This window comes from Camelina sativa, chromosome 5, assembly GCF_030686135.1.
Source record: "Camelina sativa cultivar CO46 ecotype springtype chromosome 5, ASM3068613v1".
NCBI classification, from domain to species: Eukaryota; Viridiplantae; Streptophyta; class Magnoliopsida; order Brassicales; family Brassicaceae; genus Camelina; species Camelina sativa.
The window spans coordinates 36,128,172-36,154,727 of record NC_141884.1 but is presented as its reverse complement, the minus strand read 5'-3'; the positions used below and the strand labels follow the sequence as shown (position 1 = coordinate 36,154,727).

At 33.4% G+C, this 26,556-nt stretch overlaps 4 protein-coding genes and 3 pseudogenes across 7 annotated transcripts; 1 reads left to right on the top strand and 6 right to left on the bottom strand.

Moving 5' to 3' along the window:
* The first annotated feature begins 5,840 nt into the window (after window positions 1-5,840).
* Window positions 5,841-6,559, top strand: LOC104787883 (VQ motif-containing protein 8, chloroplastic pseudogene; annotated as a pseudogene).
* A 2,753-nt stretch (window positions 6,560-9,312) lies between these two features.
* On the bottom strand, window positions 9,313-10,072 carry LOC147944806 (uncharacterized; annotated as a pseudogene).
* A 44-nt stretch (window positions 10,073-10,116) lies between these two features.
* Window positions 10,117-11,031, bottom strand: LOC147944805 (uncharacterized). Its single transcript, XM_087512726.1, has one exon. The coding sequence runs from the start codon at window positions 11,029-11,031 to the stop codon at window positions 10,117-10,119; it is 915 nt and encodes a 304-aa protein (XP_087368852.1).
* A 6-nt stretch (window positions 11,032-11,037) lies between these two features.
* LOC147944804 (uncharacterized) lies at window positions 11,038-13,420 on the bottom strand. Its single transcript, XM_087512725.1, has 2 exons — window positions 12,301-13,420; window positions 11,038-12,221 (listed from the first exon to the last, which is right to left on the bottom strand). Exons 1-2 carry the CDS (start codon window positions 13,403-13,405, stop codon window positions 11,038-11,040), a joined length of 2,289 nt encoding a protein of 762 aa, XP_087368851.1. The 5' UTR covers window positions 13,406-13,420.
* Window positions 13,421-14,900: 1,480 nt separating this feature from the next.
* On the bottom strand, window positions 14,901-15,552 carry LOC109133130 (F-box protein At2g35280-like; annotated as a pseudogene).
* An 810-nt stretch (window positions 15,553-16,362) lies between these two features.
* Window positions 16,363-19,032, bottom strand: LOC104787882 (uncharacterized). 4 transcript variants are annotated; one of them, XM_087451140.1, is made up of 11 exons: window positions 18,919-19,023; window positions 18,728-18,833; window positions 18,514-18,637; window positions 18,189-18,258; window positions 18,017-18,107; window positions 17,805-17,929; window positions 17,630-17,711; window positions 17,431-17,548; window positions 17,069-17,347; window positions 16,819-16,977; window positions 16,363-16,736 (listed from the first exon to the last, which is right to left on the bottom strand). In XM_087451140.1, exons 5-11 carry the CDS (start codon window positions 18,022-18,024, stop codon window positions 16,584-16,586), a joined length of 924 nt encoding a protein of 307 aa, XP_087307266.1. In that variant the 5' UTR covers window positions 18,025-18,107; window positions 18,189-18,258; window positions 18,514-18,637; window positions 18,728-18,833; window positions 18,919-19,023; the 3' UTR covers window positions 16,363-16,583. The 4 variants fall into 4 exon arrangements, with proteins under 4 accessions (XP_087307266.1, XP_010511837.1, XP_010511836.1 ...); XM_010513535.3 differs by having other exon boundaries at window positions 18,514-18,833; window positions 18,919-19,005; XM_010513534.3 differs by having other exon boundaries at window positions 18,728-18,975.
* Window positions 19,033-22,740: 3,708 nt separating this feature from the next.
* Window positions 22,741-24,195, bottom strand: LOC104787881 (uncharacterized). The gene has a single exon (XM_010513532.3). It carries the CDS (start codon window positions 23,884-23,886, stop codon window positions 22,969-22,971), a length of 918 nt encoding a protein of 305 aa, XP_010511834.1. The 5' UTR covers window positions 23,887-24,195; the 3' UTR covers window positions 22,741-22,968.
* Between the last annotated feature and the right edge of the window lie 2,361 nt (window positions 24,196-26,556).

The following is a 26,556-nucleotide window of genomic DNA, read 5'->3' as shown; positions in this document are numbered from 1 at the left end:
TAGGTTTTATTGTTTACAAAAGAAAATGCTGCTGAAAAGGATATAAACTTTTTAGAAAAGAGATCGAAAAATTTAAAAAGTAGAAATTAAGCCAAACACAGTTAAAGTTTTATTTTAAACTAGTATGCGAAAATGTAATTATATGGCGATCCTTGCATAATTCTTCTAAATATATTTAGAGATTAGTATGTTTACAAATAAATTTTTCAATGAGAAAATTCGCTGCCCTGAGATATAGAGGATTTCTTGTGACATCTTTAGTTTGACTCACCCCAAATATGGTAAAATGTACTTTAGAACACATAAATTACCTAACAACATTTTAACATTGTTGTTCCAATAACCGGAGCATGTTGTGTAATGCAAGGTTTATATCAATATTGCGGTCGTGTCACAAACCTTTTTTCAAATTCTAGTTTGTGTGTAAATTTTCAGTAATTTATTTGTATATTTTACAATGGTTAATTTTATGTTTTTTTTTTTTTTGCGTTAGTTTATTGTTTTCATTTGGGTGAATTAGCTGTATGACCAAAAAAAAAAAACTATAGAAGAATATAGTATGCTATTTGAAAAAATTAAGAAAATAACATATAGGGTAATTAAAATTACCATTTTAGTGTTAGGTTTGGTGGTAGTGATGATAATGGGATGGTGGCTGGCTGGAGGTAGAGTAGCCGGAGATGTGCGGTGGTGGTGGCCGGAGGCCGGGCGGTGGTGGTGGCCGGAGGTAGGGTGGTAGTCGGAGGTGAGGTGGTGGCCGGAGGTGAAGTGGTGGCCGGAGATCAGCCGATGATTGACCGTAGGTTGGCCGGTGGACGGCCGGAGATGGATCGGAGGTTGGCCGGAGGTCAGCTGAAGGTTGCTCGGAGGTCGGCTGGTGGTTGGCCGGAAATTGGCTGGAGATGGTGGTGGCCGGAAGTTGGAAGTGGCCAGAAATGATGGTGGTTAGAAAAAAAAATAAGAAAAAAAACAAAAAAGAGCAAAAACTGTCATTAATATATAAATATAGAGAATATAATTGATTCATGGTTAAAATGGTTAGTTTGTGAATTATAATTTTTTTTGGTTATACAATCTAATTCCCCTTTTCATTTTTCGGTTGATGGAGGCAATAATGTCATTGCACCGAATAAGCCTATATGAATTCTAGTTTTTGATTATGAACCACTAACAATGAAGTCCAAAGGTTTGTGGATCCTATCTTACCAATATAAGAATAATATAGGACGTGCTTCCACATATCATATGTAAAGAAAATACCCTGGAGTGATAATATGAGACTAACTACAAAAACCACTAGATGGAGCTAGCATAGTTTGATTGTATATTCGATTTTTTTCTTAGAAATTAGTAACACAAATTAACAAAAGAAAAGTTATGACCGGAGCCAACATGGGCCTAAACGCTTAGAATTGTTGTATATTCAATCATCAACAGTTTAAAACTCGAATCTATGGAACTACATATATATATTGCGGAAAAAATATCTCTATGATTAAAATATAAGTGTCTGATGACATCAAGTGGTTTGCCTGATCTCTCCCATATTACTTCCCGAATCTGATTTGAAAGGAAGCTTCTCTTTATCCCCAAATTTGTCTAAATGCATGCAAATGACAGCTTTACATCAATTGAAAACATATAATTATCAAATTCTATCAGATTACTCCCTCTTTGTTTCATAGACAATAAAGTCTATGATCAAAGTACGGGCTTCTTTGTACCTTTTTTCAATGAGTCTCGTGGCCTTTTATTTATTTTTATTCAAATATTCTTTGTACATTTCTGCATGTTTTATCAAGTCAAACTTAAAAGTCAAACCACTTAATTATGTCAAAAAAGATAAAAGAACTAAAAGTCAAACTTTCAACACATGCTATATAACAAATGAATTTATGGACGAATACCACACAATTTCCTATTTTAGCTACCTCAAGGTATACAATCTTAGTTAAAGATTACTATACCTCAAGGTATCACTCAAAATTACCATCACTTATTATTTAAAATAAAAGTTATTTTTTAGAAATAATACTATTTATAAATCTGAATACACACATGGTTTAAACTTTTTAAAAGCTAATATTCTTTTTCTGAAAGCACAATATGTCTCTTACTTATCTTTTAAAATTTTTTTGAAAGTTAGACCTTTGACAAATATTAAAGTTATACCAACAAATGTGTGAGGATGCTTGTCTTTACTAATTTCGTTATTAAAAAGTTCTCAATGTAGTTAAGAAGATTGTTATCTCTTTTTTTTTTTTGACATTATGTACCAATTTTGAGTTTGCACTTGTTTGCAACAACCTGAGTATTTTGACTCTATTAATTGAGCAAGATTTTATAGCCACAAAACTTATAATTTGGAATATATTTTGACTGTTCTACTCCTATTGATTTTAGTTCCAATTTCAGTTATTTTGAAAATAACATCAAAGTACTATATCTAGTTGAGATATATATTTATGAGAAAAAATTAAGTAAAAATTGAAACAAAAGAGAACGAAGAGGATAATAATATGCAGTTATATATTCCCCTATGAATTTTTTCGCAATAGAGATAAATGATTGTGATAAATTGATAATATATATATATATATATATATATGTTCAACCAATGAGACAATATTTGATTCTATAACACCCTCATCAGATATGGAAGTAAAGATTAGAGAATAAACAAATTCATACAAGTCATTAATATTGAAGTAAACAATTATCTATAGAAAAAAAACTTTTTTTTTCATGGTCGTTTCTTCTTCATCTTCCTTCACTAATTAGATATGGTGATGTCTTTGATAAAACCAGTAATTTTGTAAGTGGTTGTTCTAATATCATTTTTTTTTTATTTTTTCCCCTGTAATACTAAATATAGTGATGTGTTCGACAAGACCAGTGATCGCATAAGTAAATATTCTAATAAAAATAACATAATTTTTTTGATTATCTGGTTGTCGAAGAAATATGTTATCTTTCATCTTTATACTTTATCATCGTGGTTTTTGTTCTGCTATTTAGTATCAAGATAAGCATGAATAATAGAGAGAAATAATAGTGACAAAGAGGATAATATGCGGCTTCTTTTTATGTATTTATTTATGATTTGAACTGAAGTTTCTCATATGCAAAAGAATACACATAATGAAAAATCTAGGTTTTAAATTAGTATTGGTGATAAATATATTTCCTTTTAAATTTTACCCAACTATCATTATGAAATTATCAAAACTGAATCGTGAAATTACATATCAAAAACAGCCGTTTTATTATTTCAGTACGCAAGGTTTTTTTTTGTTGTTTCTTCACAATACGCAAAGTTGGAAAATTAATTAGGTGAAGAAAAAAAAAACAGCGAATATGTTAATGTCTAACCAAACATCCACACATGTTTTAAATATATTTTGCCGAACACAATTGAAGTAAAATTTTTGACCCAAAATATTATCCATTTAAGTTTAATTTAGTGAAGACTAATTAACACAACAAAATGAAGTAAACACATTTATTTAAACAGGAAACTGACATGCGTGCGTGATCATATTATTCCTCTTGCCCAAAGGAAAATGCTGTTGCTTGAAGCAAGTAGAAACTGTTTCATAAATAAGTTAACGTTAATGCATACTCCATTAAAATAACAAAGAAATGTAAGTATAAATTGTGAGGGTATTTCCAACCCATATCTCCATTTTTTTCTTCAAAATGGAGTAACTCTATTGTGGAGTTGGGTTTTACTCCAACCCTACTCCATTTTGGAGTAAAATATAGAGATCTCCAAATTGTAGTATAAAGAAAAAAAAGAGGTCTCCAAATATAGAGAAAAAAATGGAGATCTCTATTTTGGAGATGAAAATGGAGATGGATTGGAACAAAATTGACTCCAAACTCTATTATACAGATGGAAATGGAGATGGATTGGAGTTGGTCTGAGGGACAACGACAGACAAAAAAAACAAAGGGCAAGATAAAACAGTACTAGTAGATGGGAGAGATCCAAGGTATGTAAGAAATTTACAATTGAAATAAGCCAACAAAAAATTATCGAAAATTGAATTGTTCCTCATAGGAGTAGTAGTACTCCATTAGTTTATTACTTGATTTTTTCTTTCCCGAAGCACAATAATTTGGTTCCATTAAATATGACAGTGCCTAAACAACAATAGCACAGTTAGATCCAAATGTTAGCTACAATGATGCAATAGTGCGCGTGCGGTGTGTTTGCGCGTGATCCTATAATCCCGAGGTCTCTCAGCTTTTTCCAATTTATAAACTCTATATTGCACCTCCAGGTTTTTTGGCTCGTGACTTGTTTGCTCCTTTGCTTCGGGCTTCTGAACGTACAAATGAGTATCATCATACCTGATATTTGGGCTCGTTTTTGGGCTTACAACTTACCAGGGTTACTAATAGTATCTGGACCATTTTAAAATATAGATATAAAATTATAAATTGCCTAATTGTTTATACACATAATAAACTCCATTGAATACTAGTTTAATGACTTTAATCTGCGTATCAAACTAGTATGGGTTCAGTATGTTGCGTCTTTTGGATTTTTGAAGTTAAAAGTGGTTGGTAGTTCGGTTAAAAGGATGTAGCAAGTTAAGCATGTTTAAAGAGCAAGAAGAACAACTTAGTGAAGATAGTCTTTGACGAGATTCTTGTACTCTTTATCTTGTTTTGAGATATGTGAGTATACTTTGTTAATCTTTGCGCATATTTTAATTTGATATTAGCAGAACTTAGATTAATTTCCTTGTCTGAACCAATTGAAGCCACACTATGTGTCGTCAGCCTCTTGAATCACTTTGTATGTTAAACGACGAGGAAAAGAAGGCTGCGATTTGCTTCTTTTTTTTCAACAGTGTGCTTTATATGAATTTAAACCCACATAGTAACACAATGACGACGACTCTAATAATAATTAAGTAGTGAAGAAAAAAAAAGGTTGAACTTTGGTTCAGTCATGTTAATTGACACCAACTATTAGTAGTGAAAACATTAATTTATATGTACAAAAAGGCCATTGACTTTTTGATAAACAAATAGTGTTTTACAAAGTGGTCTTCGAATCCTCGGCAGATGTACGCATTATACTGTATTTAAATCAGGAAACTGTGTGGAAGAACCCTACTTAGTAGTTACAATAGTCATTGAACATACCTTCTTGATTTTGATATCTATAAAATAGATGTACAAATAGGTCGATTGGCCGATAGAACCAAAAGTCAATATCAGTCTAAACTCTTTAATATTTTACACTCTCCCAATTGGAAAAGAAAACTCATCTGTTGTTTATTTATTTTCCACCGGTGAATCTATTTAATAGAGAGAACAAAACAATGTCAATGATATAGACTAATAGTCACTATAATACCCAGCAATTTGGAGAAGAAAAAATTAGATTAATGGTTTCAGCTGCCAGTAAGAGGGTTTAATTTCTATAAAAAATAAAAATAAGACGATAGTTTTGAACATTTTTAAAAATTTCTTATTACGTAAAAGAAGAGAAGTGAAAGATTGTTTCAAGTTTCAACAATCTCCTTCAGCCAACCTTGCATGGTGGTCATTGTTCACAGCCAGTAATATTCAAAGATGAACAAAAATGAAGAATTATTTACCAAAACAATATTAAAAATTTATTTCGAAAATAAAATAGAAACTATTGATAAGCAGAATATACCTGAGCCATGGCTACTATTCAAACACAACAGCAGTTCTAATTCAAAACTCTCATCGTATGTTAAAGTCAACGGTCAGATTCGTTGGCTCCAAATATAATAAGATTTAATTATAACCACACTTACACGCAAATGTATAATATTTCTACATATATACACGTATTATATCAACCAAGATCGTTTTCTTTTCAAAGCCTTCCTTTGATCTTCCATTTTCCATTCTCTTGAGACATATTACTAACCATGATTCCTACAAGATGCCATGAGATCAAAGGCTCACGTCCCCCGTCGCTTAAACTCGCCGGAGGATCCCACACAATCAAGAAAACGACGTTGTGTAAGTCGCAGCCACGGCCACATGGACAGGAAGGTCCGGTGATCATCTACGCGCACTCTCCCAAAGTGATCCACACGCGGGCCGAGGACTTCATGGCCTTGGTTCAGAGGCTCACGGGTCTAGAGGATATTATTAGACGGAACAATAGTTACGACGTCAGCGAGTCATCATCTTCCGTGGTGACGGAAGAGGTTAACGTCGGTGGTGATCATTACACGGTGGCACCGTTTAGCCAGGAGAGAACACAACGACAAAAGCTAGCTGATATGCCATTGTTCACACCGAGCTCGATGACCTTGTTTGGTTCTCCAACTCAACTTCTATACATGTCTCCGAACGGGACCGATTCGTTTTCACCTTCGGTTTTTAAGTTCAAATAAGACTTTTGATTTATAATATACTTCTATGCATGATATTGTTTTATATGTATACTTTGGTTTGTTCATTCGTTTGTTGATAAGTTATTTTACTTAGTCGTGGTTAGTTGGTGTAAATGTCACTTGTTTCATAAACCGAAAAAAAGAAATGTCACTTAGTTTCTGTATTTGGTTGAATTTTAAAACGTAAAAGTTAAGGGTTTTTAAAATATATTCTGTAACGGCAGTTTAAAAGAATATATATCAACAAGAATTGTTCCATGAATCTTATTGATGACACAAGTCGATAAATAAGTTTGCATGCATTAGTAAACTATAAATATAATTAAATGTAACTTAATTAGAACTTTGAAGCTATAAAAACTAGTGGTATTTCAATTACGTTCTTTTCTTGCTATTTTTCCGTCCTTTTTAGTTGGGGTTTACCATGATAAATGTCACCATACGAAATCTGATCAATTGTGAAAGAATTTAAATGTTACAAAAAGAAGTCACTACAGAAAGATTCAGTCGTCTATCGCTCATCCATATTAAAATTCAGAACTGCTGCAAATTTTTCGTTATATGAGAAAGATTAGAGTGAGGACGTTTGGAGATGCATTGCGACAGCAATTTCGCGAATGACTCTGGGACCAAGTTCAATTGCAGCTTAAACAAGTACGAATATATATTTTTTTAACAGTTTAGGTGAGCCAAGGTGGTGAAAAGAAAATTTCATTTTGATAAATTCCTACATTTTAAATTTCTATTGTGACATTCATATAGCAAAAAATTGTAGTTTTTTGTAAAATTTGATATACAATTCGTTTTTCTTTTCTAAAAATGGTGTGAATGATATGTTCAACTAATCAACTTTGATCAAAAGGGAAGAAAAAAAAACAGAATGATATGTTCACCTCGATAAATTTAAAATTCATCCAAAGGTGAGAGTATCAGGAGAGACAAATATAACTTGTCTTCATATAATCTTGTAATGCGTATAGGGCCTTCTTATTGGCGTATAGGGCCTTCTTATTGAGCCCAGATGACTAACTAAAAATCTAAAATATATGAATATATCTCTAATATTCATCATTAGGGATGAGAACCCGCGCGTTGCACGGGGTTGTATGCTAATCAGTTTTAATTTTACTTTTATGTAAATTCAGAGGTATATCATTAATTAAAAAATTACATATATACTATTCTATAAAATTATTATAATTTACATTTTATTTTTGAATCTAGTGTTTTTACACTCTTAGCACATGTGCTTAGTTGGCACTGATTGTGAAACCCCGGCTTGAAATTATAAATTGGGGGTTAAAAAATATATTTGAAATTAAATGTTCCCATGAAAGTGGTATTTACTTTAATTTTCTATTTTTTTACTGTACAATTATATATGATAGTATTTTGTCTGATTTATCATTTGGTTTAAATGTGTGTTAGGCAATTATCGAAAACATTTTTTTTTCCCATTTGATGAGCCTATTTGTTATTTTAGTATTTGATATTTTTGCTTATTATGTTTGTTTTGTGAGTTTTGTTCTGTAATTATTTACTTCTTATTTTTTTTTTTCTGTGACGGCATTGGCTTTGCTCTGTTTCCCTATTTCTTTCTTTTTTCTTCATCCATTCATCCTCTGTTTCCAGCTTCGGCTTTCTCTTTTGTTGTACCAACTTGGATTGCAATTTATGATGTAGTGTGGATGTAGACTAAGTGAGTTTCCTATTTCCTTGCTGGGAGATTTTTTATTTTGTTAATTAAGTTTGTTGTTTTTTAAAATTTAATTGTTATATTGTTTGATGGTAATAGTTTCTCCCCCAATTTGATTTATAGGATGAAAAAGGGAAGTAAATATTTGGGTTATTTGTATAATATTTTTGTTTTTAATGTCAAAATATACATACACCTTTCGTTATTTGTGTGGTTACAAATCTTACTATACAATTACAATTTTTTTTCCTTTATATCTTCTAAACACACAGTCAATTTAATCCTAACGAAGTAACAAACTAACATTGTCGGTTAAAGACCATTATCTTTAATTAGTGAAATTGTCTAAAAAGTCAATCACGTGAGAGAGAGAACTAAACTTTACCCTCTTCTTTATTTGGAAGCAACACCACATTCTTCTCGCCCGATACTCGCCGGCTCCGATTTGCTTCTTATAAACACTGGCCGCTGTAGAAACGTTAGTTCTAACACCATTGATCTTTTCCATTGATACCTCTGATTCAGTTTTCTCCGATCTCTGTGATTCAGCTTCTCGTTGTTTGTTTTTTTCCCAGATTCTAAAAGCCAGCAACAAAGATCTATACGGTCAATATCTGCTTCTGGTTATTTGGTTGTCGCAGCAGTGGGCAATTTGTAAGTATTTGATGAATTTGATTGTTGGTTTGGAAAGTGATTAAACTTGATGGGATTATCATTAGTGTTTGTTTTGTTGTGTGAGGAACAGTTACTTATTGAAAAAAGCTTGTTGGATAAGATTTAACGGTTTAATGAGAAAATTTGTTAAAATTGAAATTTATTTTATTACAAAATAGTTAGCTTTCTTGCTCCCTTCTTTGATCTCTCTACCTTTCTTCTCTCTTAGATCTTGTTGTCTTGTTGTTAACCCTTTTTGATTTGGAAAAACAGAAAACATGATTAGTTGAATATTTGATTATCTGTTTTAAATATACGATAAGGTTGATTTGAATAACAAATGGTTTGATCTTTTACCGGCATATGTGGATTTTGATAATCATGTTGTGAAAATGTGTGTCTCTTGGTTTCATTTGCCACCATGTTCATCTGCGTAAGAGTACAGAAATAGTAGTTAGTTTCTTTCTTTATAGTGTCAAATATAATAGTGAGCAGAAGATTCATTGCTGTTTTTATTTGGTGTTTGGTAAGAGTCAGAAAATGGCGTTAGTGGAGTTTCGGTGTTAATTACTTACATGAAACTGCTGGTAGACCTCTGAAAACTTCTCTGTAGACTATGTTTGTGACATAGTTCCCTTCGTTTTTTTTTATGTGTCTAGGATTGTGAGACCTTTTGGGGATGTGACACGTGACAAAGCAACATATAGTTGGCCATGGCTGAACACTGGATTTGGGAGATATAGTGCCACTTTGTTCAAGGTTTGCCCTTGGCTTTTATTTACTGTCATAGCATAGGACAATCTTATCGGGAACTGACGTCTTCTTAGAGTGAATGGATGCTTAGAGTCTTGTGGTGATAGTATAATCCTTGGGATTAACACTTTTTTTTTTCTTCCGTATCTGAAAGTATCTCAGCTTCTATTACTTTGTTTCCCAAATGAGTGACAATAAGCCTTGTTCCATTGCATAACCCTTCCTTTTGATTGAGATTTCTAAGTAGCATGATAGGGACACCAACCTTTAGGCATAGTCGATGTGCTGGTAATCCTGGAAACTCTAGTGAATTAAGATACTCCAATGGATATGACATCTCAAATCCTTCTTCTGTTTGTGTGTCATCTTGACCGATAGTATCTGCGCTTAAATATTCCTTTGCAATACCAGGCACTTTTGATAGCAAATATTCATTGATCTCATCAACAGTATCATTTTTTGGAGTCAAGATTGCTGTACCTTTAAGCTTATCCAAGTCTTGATATGTGTTGGCAAAATTCAGAAATACTGATTGGCATAGGACATCTAGTGGATTATCTGTCTCTTGTAGCATTAGACTTTTGTCAATTATGATGTTATCTTCTTCTTGATCTTCATCTAGATCCTGTTTTTTTTTGGTGCATCTCCATCCCCAACTTGCATAATCCAATTTCTGAATTTCTTTTCTTCTGGGTCCACTCTCATATTATGTAATAACATGTATTTCTGACACGACTCCCATAAATATGAACGATTTATTGCTGCACAGACTGTTTCTTGTCTTGTTCCTTGTGGTATCACTGGTAAGATTTGACGAAAATCTCCACCTAGAAGAACTGTTTTGCCCCCAAATGTTTTGTTGATAGCTGTTTTATCACTCACTGATAAAATATCTCTCAATGTTCGGTCGACCGCTTCAAATGTATGGCGGTGTGCCATAGGTGCCTCATCCCAAATAATAAGATCCACCTTACTGAGTACTTGCGCTAGCATTGATCCTGCTTTAATTTCACAAATTGAATCCTCATGAACCATGATTGGTATCTTGAACCTTGAATGTGCTGTTCTGCCGCCTGGTAGGAGTAAAGCTGCAATAGCTGATGATGCTACTGGAATCACACTTTTGCCTTTTGATCTTAGAGCAGAGATAATAGTCTTATACAGAAATGTTTTGCCTGTACCTCCAGCTCCATATAAAAAGAATAACTTGCCTTCTTTATTTGTCACAGACTTGAGCACATCATCGTAAACTTTTTTTTGTTCATGGTTGAGCTTCCTGAATAATTCATCATGTGTTGCTTTCTCCTTTTGTATGTTGAACTGAAACTCTTGCTGAAGTAAGGAGTTCTTTAGTTCTTCCAATATTGTTTTCTCTGGCTGAGGCATTTCTGGATAGTCTGTTAGTGACCTTTCATGCTGGCGTAGGAGTGTTTCAATCTCGATCAGTGTGTACTGCTTCAATTCTTCCGGTTTTAGTTCTAATCTAGGGAAATTCAGAACTCTTTGTTGCTTTCGTAGTACGTCATCTGCCATATACTCCTAACAGTGAGTCCATAGCTTTAGAGGTTCTGAAACTTCACAGTATATCAAGATTAAGACAAATAGGCTTCTAAGTAGATATGATGTTGCCCATTGTGAGGCTTCATCCATAGCTTCATGCCATTCTTTGTCTCCATCTATCAAACCTCTTGCATAACATGCTGCTTTAAAAGTTTCATGAAGAACACCTCCAACAGTCTTCAAATCATCAAAACTTGTGGCACCCTTGACATCGTTGAGTATGATTCGGAGATAATACAAATCACCTGCTGTAGGGTATATGTTTACGACCCTTCCCACGTTTCCCCGTTGCTTTCGTCTACGGTACATTTTGTTGTCACTATCCCACAAAAACTCTAATGGCATCTGCACATATTTCAACTTCCGGGCTACTTCACATATCTTATTCATTTCAAAATACTCTGTAAGCATCGTTCTCCCATGTCCGTAACGAAATTCAACACTTGTAAGTTTCTCTTTTTCGCCAAATATTGTGCATTGCTCCCCAGGAAGGTGTAGCGGTAGTCGTTGGACGGCAGGATTGTGGTGGTGAATATTAAATTTAAATATTCTCCACATGGCTTCACATGCTGATAAATAACAACAATCGAGATACTCATTTATCTCATTTCGTGGTTTTGGCTCAGAACCATTTCCAGATCCTTGAATATTGTCACCAGTTCCCTTCTGAATTATGAATGTTGCTCTATCCACGCCTTTTGTAATGTATTTGAAGAGATATTTGATAGCGCTTGACTTATTGCACCATTCTACATTGATATGGGCTTTGTACTTCTTCAAAATATCTAGATTGTGAGGAACAACATATCGATTATCCAATCGTGTTTGCCCTTTCATCACAAATCTTTCGTTGTTCTGCCGCTTATATAAGACATACCCTGCATCGTTCATTTTTGTGTGTGGTACAAACTCTCTTGGGAATTTCTTACTGCAAACTCCTTTTTCCATGCATGGAGAGGATGGACGATCTTTTCCACATGTTCCATGCATCATGTGTTTCTCTACCAACTTGTAACCTTCTGGATCTTTATCTTTATCTGGTATTTCTGCTGATATGTACTTATCTATATCCTTTGGTGTAGGGTTTTTATGATCTCCTGGCAGCCATAGAAGTATGTGTGCATGAGGCAGTCCTCTCTTTTGAAATTCGATAGTGTAGACAACTGTTTATAAAAAATATTAGAAATTTTTTGAATAAATTATTTGATAGATATGCAAGTGTAATAATTTATTTTGTCTAACCTGCAACTGGTCGAGGGAAAAAGAGACCTTTGTTGAAGTCGCGTAACAGCTTATCTAGTTTTATTTTGAACACTCTGCATTCAATGTCAGGCCTGTCATTTGATGCATCGTTTCCATAAGTCTTCAAGTGTTCAGTGATTTCTTCCCACTTTGGGTTTGTTGTCATTGTGATAAACAAATCAGGGTTTCCATACCATCGACATATAGCCATTGCATCATGATATTTTTCAATCATGTAGCGTGGACTGCCTGTATAGCTTGCTGGTAATATTACTCTTTTTCCAATTGACTTGGCATCTGTGTCACCCCTTGAAACAGCATCTTTGACATTGTTGTATAGATCAGCCCTCAGTTTTTTCTGATTCAGTCGATACCACCGTAATCTTTCTTGCTCAATTGACGTATATGCATCAACTATATATTGGTGCAGCAAATGCTTTGATCTTACAATCGTCATGCCTTCTGTCAGTCTTGTTTGAATTTGGTAGACGTAATATTCTCTCTTAGTGATGTAAGCTTTTTTTCTTGTATTTTCCTCACTTTCGACAACGGGAATTGCTTCATGATATCCCGTTTCCCCATATGGGAACAGAAGTGGATATTGTAGAGTCATGTACAAAGGGTGTAGATCGCTTATCTGTTGAAGCCCAGTCGACTTATGATGGACTATCACATCTCTTTCCCCAATTTCAGTTGTAAAATCTCCCACAATTAACCCTGCTATTTCATCGGTTGTTGGCATATCATATTGTTTTCCTCGCTTCTTCTGCCCTATTAGCTTGATTCTAAACTCTGGACAATCACCAGCTTCATATATGTCCCTTGCCTTCCTGAAAACTTTTGCCAAACAATTGAATTGATCCACTGTGGTGATAAGGTCTTTGACTATTTTCTCGTCTAACTGCTTAGCCTTTGTGGTCCTACTTACAGCTGAAATTCTATTCTGGACCTCGTTAGCTGTATCGAAGATGTATAGTTGTAAGAACTTTGGAGTTGTCCCTTCTTCTAGTACTAACGATCCTATCTTGTGATGATTCTGACCATGAATCCTAAAAGTGAATGGGCCACCTTTGTGCATGATAGACTTGTCTATTTGCGCACCCATTGACGTGAAGGCAAGAATAGAATTATAGGTTCTTATATTCTGCTGGTAGTGATGCGACGTTGTTAACAGCTTTTCCAACGTTGTTGGTGGTTGTGGCTCAGCAGGTAACTTTACTCTGCCTTGTTGACAGCATATTGTATATAATGGAACATTGTTTGGTCCTTTGGTTCCCATTCTTTTCTCTTTCCACACCAAAGCTTCACAAAATGGGCATTGTAGCAATCCATCTTCTCTATTTGCTTTAGTTGCTGATGATGTCTGGCCCTTCTCTTTCTTGTTTCCTATGATTTTATTTAAGAGTTTGTTAGTATTGGGTTACAATGTTTTTGTTCAACTGCAATTATACAATGTTAGTATAGTTTCATTAGGTAAATAAATTTGCCCTCACTCCATAACTTATTTTTATGCTTTCGTTTACCTCGACGTGCGAAGATGCTTGATTTGTAATCTGTACTTTGCAGTGGATTACCTGTAACGGTTTTAAAGAAATTAATTTTAGTAGATTGTTGTTCTTCTTTGATTGGCGTGATCATAGTGCATGATCTAATATATGATTACGATTGATTAATGGTGAACTTACTTTGAGTTTGTAAGATTGGTCCAGCTTCTTCATGATTCTTTGTTCTCCTTTTTTTGGTTGCTTGAGTTGAAGTTTGTGAGATGGGTTTTCTCTTTCCTGGTGTTTTTTTCTTCATAACTTTTTAGTTTGTATACTTCTTTTTTTAAGATTGCATCACGATCTTGTTGTTATAGTTTGTGAGATTGTAGTTTTAAGTGATGATTGTATAGTGAGAGGTTTTCTATTCGGCTTCTTATATTTAACTAAATAGGAGTTTCATTGTTCACACCATTTCTATTAATTATCATTATATTGTATCTTATTTATTGCTTTAGTGAGTGGGTATATTATTAATATTTCACGATGATGTGTTATACGTTTTTACGTTATGGACGTGAGTGTCATTGGTGTTACGTATATGAGCATCATTGCTTGAGTGTTTTTTATATTTCCTTGGTGAATATTTTTACACTAAGAGGAAGTTACATTTTGAAATGGATCTTTTAGATAATTTGATATAGTAACTGTATTGGGGTATGTTTGTTTTATAATAGAATTAGCTTAACAAAGCTTGCAAATTATACAGTTTGTTTACTGTTTTTCTAATAGTGTAATAGCAAACTGTTTGAAATAATTTTAGTTTTTTCTGACAAATGATCATATGTTTTTTGGTGTGGCTTTTTGGTAAGTCCCAAGAGTAAGTCTCCTCGCCATTTCCAGGTTCTTAACAATTGTTTGGGAAGTAAATATATGTGCAATTAATATATGTAAGAGCTGAAATTTTTTTGATTATGAAAATTTCTTACAACTTGGAAACATGAAAGAAAAAGATAAAACGAAAACGACTTTGCTTTGAGACACAGCTCTATAAGCATTTTAGGGAATTAAAAAAAAAAAAAAAAACTGATTTTCAACTCTTTAGATGCCAAATTTAAGTTATATCATGAAGATAAACTTATACATTTGCTTGTAGTAGAAACACCTTCCACATGTGATGTCCATGTCCTTGAGGTGACAAAAAGTTGCTGTTGGTTTCATTTGTCGAAGTGATGTCAAATAACAGCTCTTCCTTGCCACTCTAATCCCATGTAATCAGATTTTGATCTTTTTCCAGCAATTGTTAACCAGAGTTGTGTCTTCAGTCCATTTAAGCTGGTTGAGATATTTTTTACCTTCAACGGTTCTGCCTCTACAGAGTAGTATAATGGCATACAGATAGATGCCTTCTAACTTCCCTGCATTAGCTGAGACACTCAAATGGTGGAGTCCTGTATCAGAGTCAGTGAGGAGGAAGTACATGATGATACCTTTGATGTAGTGAGCATCAGGATTGTTTTCTGCAAGGGTTTTTTTCATGAGCGGAAGGTATTGGATTGATAATAGTGGTTTCTTCACCAGTGGAGCGAGGTTGAGTTTTTGGAGGACACGTTCATCATCAGCGGATGCACCTAACTCTTTGCAAGAGAGGATGCAGTTAATGTAATCGTCAGTGGATGCAGCAGCGACTTTTGAGACGATTATGCCCAACAGATCTTGAGGAAGTGATTCCAATCGACTGATATCTACTTTCCTTGGATCCATTTGTAAACAAAAGTATTGTTAATTTGAAAGTGTGAATTGTGTTTATTTTCAATCGTTTAAATAGATGAATGAGATGTAATGGATGTTTTATCTCCTCGTCCGTTTGGACTAATATTCTTAAATATGATTCTTAGTGGAGCATTTATTTCACGTATGTAATTGCCCACGTTCACCAGTATTTCAACTTCAATTTTAGTGATCTTTCAGTGTCTACGTAACTGTATTATCCTCGGTTTTTTTTTTATTCCTATTGTTTTTTTTTTAAGCGAGAGAAAATATTTTTAATGAGGAAGTGGTTTTTCATTTTATTTTTTCCCAATTTACTTTTATTTGTATGTATAATTTCTGGACAGACAAATGGTCCCAATCTGGGAACCATATAGGATACGTTTAAAGTAAAATGAAGTTCTGTTGGAATTTTAAAATGTTATTGATCATATAATCTCTTGGTCTATAAGATGCTCTATATTAAAATATAATTTTTCTTTTTGGATAGATGAGAACCCGCATGTTGGTTATAAATCAGTGTTTACTTGTAAGATTCAGCAATATGATACCACACATGGTATGTGATGTTATCACACTCAATTCAAGAAACTTAGTTTCATTCATAGCTCATAGATGTTGAATTCTATCTTTTGGTCGATTGCATCTTGAAGAGTACAGCTTGGTTTTGTTTGTCTATTGTTTGTGTCATTGAAATAGTAGATGCAAGGGACTGGGAAAGTATAGAGCACTCAAATGCTCATATATATTGCTACATGTTATTGGATCATAAAGTCATAACGATAGAAAGAGCATGAATCTGCAAGATGTATTAAAAATAAAGAAGCTGCATCCGTATTTATATTAAAAGTAGACATTGTTTTAATAACCGGTACTCATTCCCTTCATAATAGAAAACAAAAGATAAAAACATTGTGCTTTTAAAAGAAAATTGCCCAAAATTGAAAATAGAAAAAACATGAGTTCTTAAGCATAAGATAGAGAAGAAAAGTTAAAAACATTGGGAATGATGGATTGCTGGTTATCAAAGCCCTACTCACATCCACGTTTACGCTTCTTCTCAGACATACCCATGTTAGAGTTTGTTGATTCGTCCAATTTGTTGTCGAGAGTTTGAACAATGTTGGAACTTGCAGAATTATCCACCTTAACGTTGAATGTGGGTCCTTCTATGGTAGTAGCAGACTGAAAGGAAAGATGTATGTTTGTGTGATTAAAATTAAACAAAACTATAAGGGGGGAAATTAGCTTTGTAACAGCAATTTACCTGTCCAACATCTGTTGTAGATTCACTGAGTTTAGAAACTGTGAAAGTTCTGTGGCTAGAAGTGAAGTTGAATGGGGTCACTTTGATTTGGAAAAGAAATTGCTTGCCATTCAGGTCTTCAATACAGCTTGGTATTTCATCTTTGTTGCCTCCATCACCCTACAACATGTGTTTATAAGTGTTTGATAAAAACATTTGTATGATCTTTAAATTTTGAAAACCATATGGATATAGCATTTTAATAGCTTACATCTTCGAGGATGAGAGTAGCTGCAGTTTTGGTGATGAGCTTAGTCATTTCATCATCAAATACAATAAATGTTGCCCGGTCATGACCATCCTCCACAGCAAGTTCAACTCGATACCTTACAACTCCTGTGACAGTGGGTGAAACACATTTGTTGCAGCGTAGAGCATTTCCAACCTTATCCAATTTTCGACTACACCCAGTACATGACACATAAGACCAGCCATTCTTTCGTACAACGCCTAAGACCTTAGCATTGCAGAGGAAATCTGCATCTTGTGTCTTTTGAAGAATGTAAGAAGAAACATTAGACTTGAATATAAAAAAATTAAACTTAGAAGTTAAGTTTTGGAAAGTATCTTTACCTGTTCATGAGATTTAGAAATAAATTCATGAAGCTCATGAATGGAAACCAATTCTTTTTTACGCATTCCAGCTGATGTATCTGCCCGTGTAAAAGCCTCTTCACTTTTTATTCCCATCCTACAGCAGTATGCAATGGAAACTTTTTAAGTGTTTGCTTTTTTCAGTATCATATTAAAGAAGTATTGTTAACAATCTTACCTGTTGGAAAACTGCTGGATTGGCTGAATGTCGGTATCAAAAAAAAACCTTGTTGCGGTTGTGGAGTTCAGATAAAGGTTACCTTAAAAAGACAAATAAGTATATGTCTTAAGATTTGAGTTTAGTAGCTACAAATAAATAAGAAAATGGTTTTAGATTTGAGATTAGTACAGACCTCCAAACATCTTTGGGTTTACGGTAGTAACCAGCATGACAGAATTCATGGTATCGCTAGAGCTGAGATGTGCATGGAATGTAGCAGCAACATCATCCCATAGTGATAAGTATACAATAACAGACCTAAAAATTTAAAAAATGTAGTTATAGATTTTGAATGTGAATTTTCTGCCATACATGGTACTTTTGAAAGAGTATTAGTAAGCTTACGTATCCATCCGGTATCGTACTACCAAACGCTGAGTGGAAGTTGAATCATTGAGGTTAGATCCTTGAACAAAGCAGATTTGGCCAACCACATCTACATAGGGGGAGGGGGTAAAGTTATTTCATAGTTTTTGATTAAAATTGAGGGACAGAGACAATTTAAGTGAAATATTACCAGAGAGTTCACTGTTGGTGTTAGCAAGAACTCAAAAAAGAACTCAATGTTTGAAAGAACTTCTATCTTCCTGGGTTTAGACAAAACAAACAGCAAATGTTAAGACTAAGCAGACATGACAAAAGCAAAACTGAACTCAATGTGTCGAGAAGAGCTTATATCAAAGCAAAACTGAATTCAATGTGTTAGTACCTAAACTTGAAGATAAATGAAACAAAAAAACAGAGATTTGTTTTCGAAGCCTAAAATTCTTGACAAGAACAAAATACAAAACACAAATTAAGCATACAAAAGAGAAGAGATGAGTATAATAAAGTGAAGGTACCTTAGTGGTGTAAACCTTCTCACCCTTCTCGATACAAAGCTGAATAATGAGTATGACAGAGAAGAGATGGCTCGCATGGTTGCTTGTGCTGTAGCTTGCGTCCGCTCTACAGCTCGCCGTAGACCTTGCATGGACCAGGTTATTCTCGAAAGAAAAAAAAAAAGGGATTTGAATTAAAACTACATACACAAAAATCATCAAAAAAAAACCTTACAATTCAGTTCTATCCACACTGAAGACAATAGCATAGTCGCTTCAAGGGAATCGGATGACCTAGGGATTTGTAATTTGTAATTTTGTTTCGTACTTCCAAATTGCAACTGGGAGAAATCGGAAAGGAGGAAAAACTTTTGTTTTCAATTTCAAAACTGCAATCAGGAGGAATCTCAACTAAAAACAACTTACCAAACCATGGGACCTTGACGAAAAAAAATTCAGAGAAGCAGAGTCGTTAATCTCCGCAGAGATATCAGGAAGATGACGACAACGTTTTGTCCAGCTTTTTTATTTAATGGGCTGATATCATTTGATTTAATGGGCTTATATAAAACCCAACGAATTTGATAATTTTTGCTGCTTTGCTGCTGACGTGGACACTCTCAAATGAGAAAAAACTGGGCTATTATATATATGATTACCGATCCTAGTCCCGTTATTGACACAGCATTTGTAATTAATTTTGTTTTATTTGATAAAAAGAAATAATTCATTCCCACTATAAATTTATCTTTCCCACTTGTATATGTGATTAGAAATGGACCCGTGCGATGCACACGTTTTATTTAGTTTTGAAGTTCATGAGCGGTATCATATATATAGTTGTGCAAAATGTGACAGATCTTCTTCGACTAGTAGTTGAGATCCAATTTTGTGGTAATTCTGACCATCCATATAAAAAGTGAAGGGACCATTTCCTGAATTGATTTCGTAATCAAAATTTTCACTCATTGATGTAAAAGCAAGCATTGAATTATATGCTCGTATGTTGTTCCGAAACGATGTTGACTGTGACAGTAAGTCATCTAAATAAGTTGGTGGTTGTCACTGTGTTTAAGACTTTCAGATTTCCACACCAAAGCCTCACAGTAATTACATGTCACAGTAATCAAATTTTTCACTTATTGATGTAAAAGCAAGCATTAAATTATATGCTCGTATGTTGTTCCGAAACGATGTTGACTGTGACAATAAGTCATCTAAATAAGTTGGTGGTTTCCACTGTGTTTAAGACTTTCAGATTTCCACACCAAAGCCTCACAGTAATTACATGTCACTAAGTCATTGTTTTTTCCTTTATTGTTTCCTGAATAAAGAACAATACATTTTTATAAAATAACATAATTTTTAATGTAGTTTTATTAACTGTATAATTATTATAGTAAAAGATATTGAACTACATAATATATGATAGAATTGCTACCTCGCGACGTTTTATTCCGGAGACATCTTCGTTTTTGGTTTAGAGCATAATTATCTTGGTTGTTATCAATACATGCTCTATTAGATGGATTGACATCCAAAATATATTCAAATTTCTTTTTTTTTTTCTGTTAGATTCTCTTGCAAGATATCTGTGGTTAAATTTGATGGGTTCGAATGTTTGCTAGTTTTAACTTCTTTTGATCGTTTGTATAAATCCTGAAATATATGTTTTGTTGGATGAAAGTGTCTTGAAAAAAAGGGAAAAAGTTAAAAAGTTGAAGTTGTTACCATTTTCTTAGCTGCATGGTTGTAAGTTGGGGTCCTATATTTTGTAAAATAAAATTTAGTCAATTATGAAATATGTATGTAAAGTTGAATATGAGTTTTATACTTACACATTGATTTAGTTTGTCGACCCATGCCTGAAGTGTAGCTAGTTTCAGCCTCATATGATTATTATTCATAGTGGTTATATATTTTTTTTTGGCTGACTTTTCGTTACTTTCACAGTTTTGGTTTACATCTGTAATGCTCATGTTTGAAAATTCTAATTGAGTTTGATACATTGGAATGATGTCTATCTCTCTCTCTATATATATGACTAAGATATGAGAGAATACATATCTTTATATTTAAATTCTTTTTCTTTTATGATTAGGCCAAAGAATTCAATATAATGTAGGATTGTTTTTGTATAAGTTTAATTATTGTAGAAATTTTGGTATTTTTTTAGGATAACTACGTGTATCTTTATTGTATAATTATCTGTATCATTTTTTTATGTTTTTGAATTATTGATTTTTTTTGTTTGGACGATTCATTTTTCTTTGGTATTACAAAATTGTAGAATTTACAACATAATAATAAGATCTATTATTATTTTAATAATTTTATTATTTTTATAATCTACAACATAATAAGATTTTGACACATGTCGCGATCTTATGAATTAATAACTTTTAAAACCATATCTTATATAATAAAATTATGTTACTGATTTATCTTTAAAGTTCCTCAGCGGTTGTTTGGTTAATGTCCCATATTGAATCAGATACTTTCCAATTTTGGTTTCCACCAGTCACTATGGTCAGTGAAACAAAAGCAAATCTAACTATGGTGCACTTTAAATTCTATACACATATCATTGATTCATTAGCAAATGCGTCTAGTTCCAATCCTCTATACCTACTTACAAGTATTCTTGTATTTGTTTTTGTTTTTCTTAGTCCACAATCTCTATCTACTTTTATTAGTGACACTAAATAAGTTTTCCAGAACAATACATAAATTCATTCTTTCTTCAAATCTTCAATGAATCTTGACTCTTAAGTAATACATGGTCTACTTACATGAAATATTCCAAACAAGAAAATTATTAAGTAGAAATAGACAAGAGTAACTTAATGGGATGGAGTAAACCATAAGCCTTTTAAACTTGGTCAACTAGTTGGCCATCTATTTTATGGCAATCTCATGGATTACAAAAATGGTTCATGTATTTATTTTAATATTTGGTCAAACAATTGCACCTAACTGGTTTAACATTAATGTGTATTCTAAAATATTATTGTCAAAAACTTTTAATGTGTGTAGTGTCTTTTTTCTAGAGGTTTCACTGTTGTAAACATAAATTAATACTATCGTAACAACTACTAATATATCATTACTTCCATGGAACACTAAACATTCGAGAGTTTTCTTTCATAGTTTAAAAAGCAATCAGGTGTAACTAAAATGTAAAACTAAAGCCTATCTTGTTAAATGTTTGAAGAAAGAGTTGTTTGCGTGAAAATGTGAACCACACGAATAAAAGAGACGTGACTTCCAAAATAAAAGAACTGTTCAATCCAATGCGGTCAAAGTCTCGCGCACATAAACTGTTTTCATTCGCCTAATGTATTTAGATCAACACGTTTCTGTCTCCATAGGAAGAAAATAAAAGTCTACAAAGAGTGATGTATTAAAAGTTCATAACCACATAAAAGTAATAGTGCCTTTTTTTGAAAAGTTTCTAATAAGTTAATCCAGTTGACCTTATGAAACACATTTGTAAATTATATGTTGGCTAAAGTTTGATTGTTCCGCGCATTTAATTGACAGCAAAATGAGTTTAGCAAAAGAAAAACTCATCCAATTGGGTTAATCGACCGACCACCGTAGGTATAGTTTTGATCGACTGAGTCATAAGATTTTTGTCCGAAAGAACCCTTTTGATATGATATCTCTCTTGTGACAATATCTCCACCAAGAACCTTCCACTTATGATGATAAAAATAGCGCCTTTCATTCCATCATTGATATTGTGCTCTGTTAACTACGATTTGAGAACTTCAGTACATTCACAAGATTTTCTCAGATAAAGTTTGACAAATATTTAAATAAAAAGTTAAGTATAACTAAATGATATTGATACACCTCCTACCAAGACATAAGTGAAAAAAAAATAAGTTAATTATTTTTGTTGACTAGCTATGAATTTTTTTCCATAACTAATACACATTTGTCACACTTCCCTCTCATAATATCTCTAAAACATCTATTTTCATTTTAAAAGTTTATTATTAAATTTATAAATTAACACATGCAATAAACTAAAAACTTAGTATCTTCTGATTGAGATTATCTTTTAAAAATTTATTTTATTTGTACTATACCTTTTGTTTTTTTCTCTCTTTGTGGTTTCTGACTTTATGTCTTATTCTAATCTCATCACATCAAAACTCGCAACCGGCCACATTGGCTAGTGGCAACGCATAGAGCCAGAGAACAAGTGAACTAGAAACCGACCAAAACACACACGAACACTTTGTTAATCTTGAGGCTGATGTTTAATCATTCATTCAATCGAACTTAGAAATTTTTAAGATAAAAAATTCCAAGAGGAAAGCAAACAGACAAAGTTATTTACAAAATGTTGCAATCGTTTCTCGTTTAACACTTTTGCATTTGAATCTTTCAAACTTTTTAAGACAAAACCGTCCCACCACTTTAAATCTTATTTTAATCGCATCCTTTTCTCGTCAACCGAATCCATCAGCCCGAGATAATGACGTCCGCGTCCCACCATGTCTCAGCCTCACACTCCGTCAACACGCCGTTAAACTTCCTCAAATCTCCGACGGCGATCTCACCGCTAACATCATCCCTGACGTAAACTTTCTCCACTCCGCCGGCGTCAACCCCGATAATATTCCCTAACAACCTCCCCGGCTGCCTCCACTCCGCAAGCAACGCCGGCATCTTAAAACCGGCGCGTGGATCACACGCCTTCACTTTAACGGCGTCGACACCGTTCTTCTCCGCCGCAAGAAAAACTTGCGACGAGGTAAAGCTACAATTCTTGAGAAACGTAGCCACAACATTCTCGTGATCATCATCATCATCATCATCACCACCGTCGATATCTAAATGATCCCAAAGCTTCACAACACCACTCGAACCAATCCCACCAAGATCAGGCCACGAGAACAAATCTCCAAAACTACCACTACACCTTTGCCGCATCCACGTGCGTTCACCACCATCAACGTCGTTATAATAATCAGATCCTCTCACGCGGAAACCTCCGTTGACCCGGCTAAAGATCGAGTCAACATCCTCATCTTCTTCGTCGTCTTCATCTTCTTCTTCTTCTTCATCATCATCCGAGGACACCGTAGACGAACAAGAAACATCGGAATCGCTATCGTAATCATCAAAAAGCGTTGGTGAAGAGACAGAGACATCTATATTTTTTCTTAACCTAACAACTAAACTGTTGAGTTTACTAACAAAGTTGGTGAAATAAGCTAGAAACGCTATAATCAAAGCTCCCCATTTCCAAAACCCGTAAGCTTGGTGTAGCTTCCCGATTCCGGAAACAGCAACAGATCGAGAAAGAAACGAAGGATCGTTAATCGAGTTTATACCAACTTCGAAATCTCTTATTCTATTTATCACCGGCACCTCCATTATAGGGTTGTGTTTTTTTTTTTTTGTTACAAGAGATAAAAGAAAAATAAAAATAGAGTTTTGCGAAAGAGAGAGAAGAGAGAGATTAGGATGCAGAGGCTTTGCTTAAAGCCTTTAAAAAGACCAAAGTGAAGAGTTAAACTACAGACGTGTCGGAGATCTAGTGGGTGAAGATGAGAGTTTTATGGCAACACGTAGGATAAAAAAGAGAGATAAGATTAGAAATGAGTCAGCTTTCTGACAGATGTATTCTCTGTGTCTGTAACTATCTCACGACCACAATAAATAAATTGTTTTTTTTTATTAAAGTAAAATAGTAAATAATTGTTTTTGTTTTTTGTTTTGTTTTGGGTGTTATTATCATCAATTCATCGTAAATATTTGTGAGTGGTTTGAACCACCTACCACAATATTTTGTTCGCAATTATTGAAATAAGGTTTGGATTTGAGGCGTCCATAATAATTTTGTTGGTGGTTACTTTGTGAAGCGGATCATTGATGAGAAAAAGATTGTTTATTTTTCTGTTTTTGTTTTTGTTTAAGAATAATACAATATATATAGACAACTCATAGCCAGTTTACAATCAATTTGACAACTCATAATATATAACTTTTTCTAGATTCACATTTATTTTCTTATTTATTTAAAAGGAATTTTTCTAATAATTTCATGAATCTTTTTTTGTATACTTAAAATAAAAACTTTACAAATAAAATATTTTGACTATGATTTATATAGTGGATTTTCTCTTTAAATATTGGTCAAGTTTACATATTTGGATGTGAGTTTTGGACAATAGCAATATTTAACTTTCTTTAAATAAAAGTATACATAATTTGTTTCCTTAATTTATTTTGCTTTTTAATTTAATTTTGATTTATTTTTTAAATAAAATATTAGATAGTTAATTCTGATTAATTGAGAGAGGAGGAGGTGAATATAAAGGTTCACCTCTAGTGGTGAACCTTAGTATTTTTCGTGAGTTTTGGGACAGACAAGTATAATTTTTTGGAAAAAATAGTTTGTGTATTCATGAATTAATTCTTAAATAACACAGAAAAGGCAAAGGTGCTAGAAGAAACTCATTTGTGAGTTGTGACAATTTGCAATGTTAGGAACAATGACATGTTCACCACAGACTTGGTGCCACGTGTTGTAGACTCCTTAAAGAACAAAAAAAAAGGAACAATAAATGCGTTAATAGGCTATAGATTCCCACCAGAATTACCTGGAGTTAGATTTGGTCTAAATCACAATAAACGTTTTTCTGGTTAGATGCACGCCACGATTACGTCTATGACAAGGCACAATCAGATTGAATCCTACTAAGAAATAGAAAGCTTATCAATCCGGTTACGTTTTTGATTTTTTGACCGTTAAGAAGCAAATCTTCGAAGCAAATCTAACTTGTTTTGGTTTCTTGGTGAAATTTGGCTTTTCTCGGATTTTGCAAGATTTTAGTGCAATATGTATTTTGACCGTTAAGAAGTTTCATTTCATCAACAACTATTTAACAATGATTATGTATTGTATATGCTAACATTTACATTTAAAATCCATAACCAGACTTGTTTTGAAATAGAAAACAATCCTAAACCAACTCTTAATTAATTTGACAATTGATGAGTTTTTAAGTAGTACTTAGTAGATCGTTTTCTGTATATGTGAATATAATGAATTACTTATCAAACAAAAATTCATGTTAATACGTATGCCAAAGATAAAAATGTGTTTAAGATTTACTTTATATATTTATTGGGAAAAAAGAAATCTCCTACAAAATGGTGATGATGTTATCACAATGATGTGCTGATGGTGATTGTGATTATCATGCATAAAAAAGGAAAAAGTTAAGTTAGGAAGCTTGTTGGACAGTGAAAGAAAGTGCAAGTAGTCACCTATTAGAATATTTATCTCTTAGAATATGTAAAATGATTATATGATTTGGATAGGAACAGTCGAACAGATAGATTAATGAACGAATGGTTTTAATGAAAGCTGATTTGACAACCGGGAAAAGTTTAAGATTTGGGCCATCAGGTTCAAAAGGAGGCTTTAACTTCAACGATCCAATTTGTAGCCCAAAAATTGACTCCCCCAACCAAACGTAAACAGACACATCAATAGTCTGAAAAATAGCCTATACAAAGTATACTGTTCGAAAAGACCAACTCGAACTAAGCCTGGCCTATATCAACAATTCAACACTAAGGGCCCTTTGTATATGGATGGTGGCATCAGATATTAAGCTAAGCTAACCATCTACATTTTTTTATTCTTTATATAACTATTCATCTCAAAAGCCTAGTGAACTCCAACAGCTCATCAAATAGTATATCTTATCAAGATTGTGAGCTTCTTCTAATGGAACGTAAATCCTTGTTTCATCACTGATTCTATATGCCTAGTTGTAATCAACGGCGGACCTATGTGTATCAAAAGCAGGTCAGCTGATCTCCCCAAATTTTAAAATTTTCCTTGAGATCATGAGTTTTGTGTATTTGTATCCAGCCAATTTTGTTTAGTAACATAATATTTTAGTAATTTGACCTCCCTTAATTTTATTGTGACATCAAAAATTCATTAGTCCATAAGGAAAGAAGAAGATTTTATATTCCTTTTAAATTAGAAACAAAGTTGGCATAATTTTTTAATCTTAGTATTAAATT

Coding starts and splice junctions, on each gene's coding strand:
- LOC147944805 (XM_087512726.1), bottom strand. CDS start 11,031: ATGGCAGATGACGTACTACGAAAGCAACAAAGAGTTCTGAATTTCCCT.
- LOC147944804 (XM_087512725.1), bottom strand. CDS start 13,405: ATGGGTGCGCAAATAGACAAGTCTATCATGCACAAAGGTGGCCCATTC. Junction 12,222..12,300: donor TTTCCCTCGACCAGTTGCAG/GTTAGACAAAAT, acceptor TTTTATAAACAG/TTGTCTACACTATCGAATTT.
- LOC104787882 (XM_010513533.3), bottom strand. Junction 17,348..17,430: donor TTTCTAAATCTCATGAACAG/GTAAAGATACTT, acceptor ATTCTTCAAAAG/ACACAAGATGCAGATTTCCT. Junction 16,978..17,068: donor CTACTCTCATCCTCGAAGAT/GTAAGCTATTAA, acceptor CACATGTTGTAG/GGTGATGGAGGCAACAAAGA.
- LOC104787881 (XM_010513532.3), bottom strand. CDS start 23,886: ATGGAGGTGCCGGTGATAAATAGAATAAGAGATTTCGAAGTTGGTATA.